The sequence below is a fragment of the Chlamydotis macqueenii genome, chromosome 14 (genome assembly GCF_036417535.1).
Source record: "Chlamydotis macqueenii isolate bChlMac1 chromosome 14, bChlMac1.mat, whole genome shotgun sequence".
NCBI classification, from domain to species: Eukaryota; Metazoa; Chordata; class Aves; order Otidiformes; family Otididae; genus Chlamydotis; species Chlamydotis macqueenii.
The window spans coordinates 2,520,141-2,526,140 of record NC_141569.1 but is presented as its reverse complement, the minus strand read 5'-3'; the positions used below and the strand labels follow the sequence as shown (position 1 = coordinate 2,526,140).

At 62.6% G+C, this 6,000-nt stretch overlaps 1 protein-coding gene across 3 annotated transcripts in view; it reads left to right on the top strand.

Moving 5' to 3' along the window:
• Nucleotides 1-1,411: 1,411 nt before the first annotated feature.
• PCDH1 (protocadherin 1) overlaps nucleotides 1,412-6,000 on the top strand; it is a 50,367-nt gene continuing 45,778 nt past the window's right edge. For all 3 annotated transcript variants that reach the window (XM_086759054.1, XM_086759055.1, XM_086759056.1), the window contains exon 1: nucleotides 1,412-1,713. In XM_086759054.1, coding sequence (XP_086615180.1) covers nucleotides 1,650-1,713 — 64 coding nt within the window. In that variant the 5' untranslated portion in view covers nucleotides 1,412-1,649. The remainder of the gene's footprint in view (nucleotides 1,714-6,000) is intronic.

The window sequence follows — 6,000 nt, the reverse complement described above, 5'->3', positions numbered from 1 at the left end:
AGCAGGGTAAACCCTGACAAACCCTGCAGCTCCTTTCCCCACCCTTCCACAGTGGGCTTTGACCTTCCCCAGCTTCTCGCTTCACATTTTCTGCTAAATAGGCTTCATGAGAATTGACACTCAGAGAAAAAAAAAACAAAAAACCAAAAAACAACCCAAGAAACCAACAAACGGACGCAGAGAGGCCAACATCTCTGCAGGAGTAGAGATGGCCCTGCTACAGGAAAATCTTGGAGGAAGGGATGGATTTTCACCCGGAGGGGATGTCTCTCCAGCCCCTTTCTCCTGCCCAGCAGGAAGAAGCCCTGCCAGGGGCTGAGCTCTCTTCTGGGGGAAAAAACAGGGCGATTTGAGCTGAGCCGGAGCCGGGGCTCCCCCGACCAGGGCAGCGTTGCCTCTAGATGGTGCAGTCACCGCAGCCGAGCCGAGCATGTGTGCAGGGAAGGGAGCTGAGCAACAGGTTGGCGTAGCTCAGCGGGAAAGCGCTGCTCCTCATCCTGGGGCTGCGGAGAAGCGGAAAGGACTCGCCAACATCCTGACAAGAAATCTGCACCGCAACGAACCAAGAAGGTGGGTGCTGCTGGGTGAGGGGCCCTGAGGTGCCAGGTCCTTGCAGGGTGCCGAGAGCCACTCCAGCATCTCCCATCTGAGAGTGCCGAGGCCTTCGGGCAGGGCCAGGCTGCGGATCCAAGCTGGCTACAGGGAGCACCCGTTCTCCTTGCAGGAACGCAGAGGCCGGTGGGAGCACTGAGGGATGGGGCACCCATGGAGCACGCTGTCCCCGAGGCTCCCTGGGACGTCTGAGGTCCCACGGGGGCCAGCGAGGTAGCACAGCTTGCGAAGGCATCGCAAGGGCGGCCGGGAGCTTGCAGGCACTCTGCGTTCCCCAGTCCCAACACTGTGTCATAAAATCATGATTCACTGAGGTGTGATGGGAGGGGACGGTCGCTTTTCCAGGCCCTGCTCTTTCATCCGGGCAGGGCTGCAGGCATCGTTGCAGGATCCGAGGAGGGGTGGGCACGACCGGGTGGAAAAATAAAGAAAAATAAGTGGATAAAGAAAAATAAGAGCACCGTGAGGGGAGCGAATGGGGTGACTCACTCCCACAGGTGGAGGGTCTCCGAGGTGAGGGGGTCCCGGGGGGGCTGCGGGGACCCCCTCCCCAATTCCTTCTCCACGGGCGGACGGTGAGAGGGCCGGGTGGCCCTGCCCGGTACCCGCTGCCCGTTCGTCCCGGCCGGGGGATGCGATGAGAAGCCGGAGCTCCACCTCCTCGCGGTGGCGACGGGAGGCGGAGGCAGCGGGGTTGGGGGGGGTGGAGAAGGAGCGGGGGGGTGGAAAGGGGCCGTGCCTGCGCTGCGCTTCCCTTGCACATCCTCACACACGGCGAGGGACGGAGGCGGGCGCGGACGGAGCTGCCCACCGGGGCTGCCGCCAGCCCCGCGCCGCTCCGCCGGAGGAGCCGCAGCCCCGGCCCGGGGGAGGGGGGGCGGTTCCCGCGGGACTTTTTTTTTTTTTTTTTTTAAACCACCTCCCCTTTTTAAATTTTAAATTTTTAATTTTTTTTTTAATTTTATTTTCATCCGTGGATAACGACCGGGAGGAGCCGGGGGGGTTGGGGGGAGCCCGGTCCCGGCGGGGAGGAGGCGATGCAGCCGCCGCCGGATCAGCGCGCAAAGGGACGGCACGGAGAGCAGCGCCGTCCGCATCCAAGTAAGAGCTGCGGCAGGGCCGGCAGCCCCGCGGCCGCGGAGAGCTGCGGAGCGGTGCGGGATACCCTGGGCGGGAGCTTGGCCGCGGTGCGGAAGCGCGGAGCCGGGCGGCGGCGGGAGCGGCGGTGGCGAGCATCCCCCTCTCCCCTCCGCGCCCCTCCGCGCCTTTCCGCGCTGGGGGTGCGCGGGCGGCGGCAGCGGGGCGCGGGGCTCCCGGTTACGGGTCCCGCCCGGCTCTGCCACTTGTTGTGCGGGGCGGAGCGGGGCCAGCCCCGGCCCGGGCGGGGTGGGGGTGTGCGGCTCTGTCGGGGTTTTTTTTTTTGTGGGTTTTTTTTTTTTTTTTAATTATTCTCGTCGGGGGTGGCTCTGGGTGCGCGTCCCCTTTCCACCCCGAGGTTTGAGCGCGGCTGCGGGGCGCGCCGGTGCGTGGGAGCGAGAGAAGTTGCGGGTGAGCTGGGAGCCGGGAGCGAGCGCCGGGTAGGAGCGGGGCTGTGCGTGTTCGTGCGTGTGTGCGAGGGAAGCGGGGTGAAGGGGTCCGGCAGGTGCACGCGCCCGTGTTTCCGTAGCGGGGGGGTCTCTGCGTGCGTGTGCCCCGGGGGTGTGGGTTATGGGAGCAGTGTGCGGGGAGCGGGCTGCGGGTGTTACGGAGGGGTGCGGATGCGAGTGAGTGTGTCAGCCTGCGCCTTGGAGAGTCCCTGTGCGCGAGGCTGAGCGTGAAGTCGGTGCCGTGTGTTTTCCACGGGTGTGCGTGTGTGTGCGGGGCTGGCGGGAGGGCCCCCTCAGCCCGCGGCTCCGATCATCCCCCGGGCAGCCGGCGCTACCGGCTGCGGGAGCCCGGGCCGCAGCGGCCGGAGAGCGGAGCCCGGTCTCCATTCTCCCACCCAGCCGGCGGGGAGAGGGGGCTGCGGTTCTCCCCGGCACCCTGCCAGGTTGAGGGTCCCCTACCCCCCCTCCCCACACCCTCCCTAGCCCCTCCGACTCCCTGTGGCCCTGCCAGGGTGTTCCAGGCCAGCGACATTTTTTGCCTTCCCCCAGGACTCACTTCCAAGCCAGGATGGCGAGCCGGGATGGTGGCAGGAGGGGACAGGAACCCTCAGGATCCCAGAGGGGCTGTGAGGGACCCCTGGGGTGGGAGGATGGGGGCTGCAGCCCTACGGAGGCTCTGACAGGTCTCTGCATCGCTGGCTGCCAGAGTTGGAAAGGATGTGGAGAAAGGAGGGAAGGCCCTGGGCTTCGCCGTCTTTTCATCACTGTACAGCTCCTAAGAGATGATTTTGGGGTAAAGCTGCTCACGAGCGAGTGGGGTTCCTCATCGCTGGGTGCTCTGGCTCAGAGCGCTTGGGCCCAGCCTGTATAAATGCCAAGCAGCCGCAGCGGCAGCTGGAGCTGAAGGAAACCGTGGGACGTGCCACAAAACGCCCAGGATTCCACCCATCTGAGCCTTCGATGCGGGGCTCGGCATCGGTGGCCGTTTTTTTGGACAATATGGTCCTTGGCCTCAGCCCCTCGCACGAAGTGGAGCCGCGATTGGCATTTGCTGCTCGCTGGGATGTTGCTCCAGCTCCGAGCCTCAGAGCAGAGCTTGGGGGGGGTTGGCGTTGGCTGGGGGGGGGATTAGTACTTGTGTGCTCAGTGCAAGGTTTGGGTAGGCTTGTAAGCATGGCTCCCAGCCACGCAATCAGCCGTTGGGAGCAATACAAGGGTGGACTTTGGTACCCGGCGTGCTGCTGCCTTCTGTGGAACGGGGCCAAGGGGCTGTGGGAATCACAGGGAGCCCAGGCTTGTTCAAGCAGTTGCTTAAATTCTCAGCGCTTTATAACCTCCCTCTCATTAGGGCTTGGGTTTTTTTTGTTGGTTTTTTTTTTTTTTTTTTGAGGGGGAATGGCTGAATTCTGTAGGATTTTGCATGCCACTGTCCTCCGAGAGCTTCCCAGTCATGCATTAAGCAGCGTGACTAACGCCTCTCTCATGTGGTTCAGTCTCTCTCACACTCTCCCCGTAGGGAGAATTGTGTGTGTGGAGGAATAGTTGTTTTGGGAGGGGTTTTTATTTTTAAGTGCTCTGTGCTCTGCCAGCAGGTTGGAAAAAGGTGCCTGGCACCGGAGAAGAAAGTGTGGGATGGTCCTTAGATCCCATGGGAAAATAGCCCTGATGCCTTGGACTGGCCCCTGAGAAGCCTCTGTCTCCTGCACAGACGTGCTTTTCCCCAGTGGTGGAGGCTTCCGCCTCCTCCTCCTCCTCACGCCCAGCACTGGGCTCTCACGTCTGCGCTGTGTCATTCGCACCCCTAGGCGCCAAGCAGGATTCCTTACCCCGGTGAACCCGGGGCCCCTCACGCCCGCCGGCAGTCCCTCGTGGGGTGATGGTCCCACTCGTGTTCCCAGCCCCTCTTTTCCGCCAGCTTCCCTGCTTTGCAGGTTTCCTTCACCTGTTGGAATGGGGGCTTGGGTTTAGGCTGCAGCCTAATTTTTCAGGCCAGAAAGCATGGGTGCTGGGCACCCATGGGTGACTCCCTTCCTCCTCCGGGCTGGCACAGGGCTCCTGGGACCCTCCCTCCCAGCTCAGTCAGGGCCACGTGAGGCATGGCCCCGCGTTGGGACTTTCACCTTTACCTGCAATCATCCACCTCACACCAAGGCTTAGTCAGGATGGCGCTACGTCACCGGCAGCCGTGGCCCAGCCTAACGCAAACAGGCTTGTGCAAACAGTCTGGTGGCGGGCACGGGTGCCTCTCCCAGCCGGGGCATCCTCCGGGAGCACCTTCCCAGCAGCTGAGGCTGCCCGTCTTCCCCTTCTCCCTGTCCTGGCCGCAAGGCCATTTCCCAAGGGAGCATGGGGCAACAGGGCGGTGAAGCTCAGTGCGGGTTTGGACACCCCAGTAAAGGCAGGTGGGCGTGTAAGGGGGGGTCTGGTGTGAGTGCACACGCATGCTGTGGGCACACGCGTGACCCAGCCGGGGCGTGCTCACACACACACAGTGGAAGTACCCCCCGCACAGGGTGACATCACACCGATGCACACCTGGTAGCGACAGGGGCATGCACGCATGCTCCCCCTGCACGGGCACATGCGTTGCTTGGTGCGCGCACACGTGCAGGAATACAAACTCGTGTCTGGTGCACGGGCTCTCCTGCTGCAGGCATGGATGGGATGTGCGCCTTGCAGTGCATGCACGTGTGTGGCACACCCCGCTAGTGCACACGTGTGCGTGTGTCCTACAGACATGCAATTGTGCTCTGGGCACACACACCCAGGCGCTCTTAGTGCGCAGACACACGCATGGGTGCACACATCGCTGGGTTTTGCCTGTGTTGATACCGAGATGTTTTGTACTTCTGCTCAGCCTCTTGCCTCCTGCATCCTCAGCCCCGAGCAGGGATGGAAGGAGCCTTGCTTGCCTCTTCCCTTCCTCCCGGGGACATACATGTCAGAGGCATCTGCACACAGCGCTGGTCTGGACAGACCTCAGCATGTGGAAACACCCTCTCTGTGGGTGCCCTCAGCAAGGTGGAAACACCTCTTCTCTGCATGGAGAATGCTTGCAGGACAAGGGAGCAGAGTCTAGCTCAGCTTCAGGGCTGTAGTTTTGTCTCCAGAAACGGAGATGTATTTCCATCTGCAGAGGGAGAGCTCCTCACTTCCATGCCATCGATGAGGCACTTGGCCATGGGGAAGCAGAGAGGTGGAAGGACTGGGAGCTGCTGGCTTGCAGGAAGGACCAGGGTGGAGAGCGCAGGATGCTCCACTTGTTGAGGATCCATACGATGCTGGGGTAACCAGGAGTTAGGCACTTGCCGTGTGGCACTGTGGAGGGGAGATGCTGGAGGAGAGCTCACCCATCCCACGGACTGGGTGCAGAGTACGGAGAGAGCGGGCGATTGGAGCAGTGAGAGAGGGTTGCTGCTGAGGCGCCGTGGCAGGCGCTTGTGGGATTGCAGGGCATCCAGCCACTGGGCGTTCTGGGTGAGCTGGGCTGCAGCCCTTCACGCTTACGGCTCAGCTTGGAGCGTGAGTGCTCCTGGACCTTGGAGGAAGGTGCGTTGCCGGAACGGAAAGCGGAGGACTGGGAAAGCTGGTGGCCAGGCACGGTGCTAGGCAGAGGCTTGGTTACAGGGCATGTGGCTTGGCGCAGGAGGGGACAGTCTGGATGGGGCTGGCGGTGCGCCTGGCACTGCCCCTGCAGCGTGCGCGTACTGGGAGGAGGTTTCCAGTGGCTGGGTGCCTGCGGTGCAGTGTGTGCAGTGTGTGTCTCTGCAATGCAGGGGGGCAGTGCTCCTGCCACTGCCTC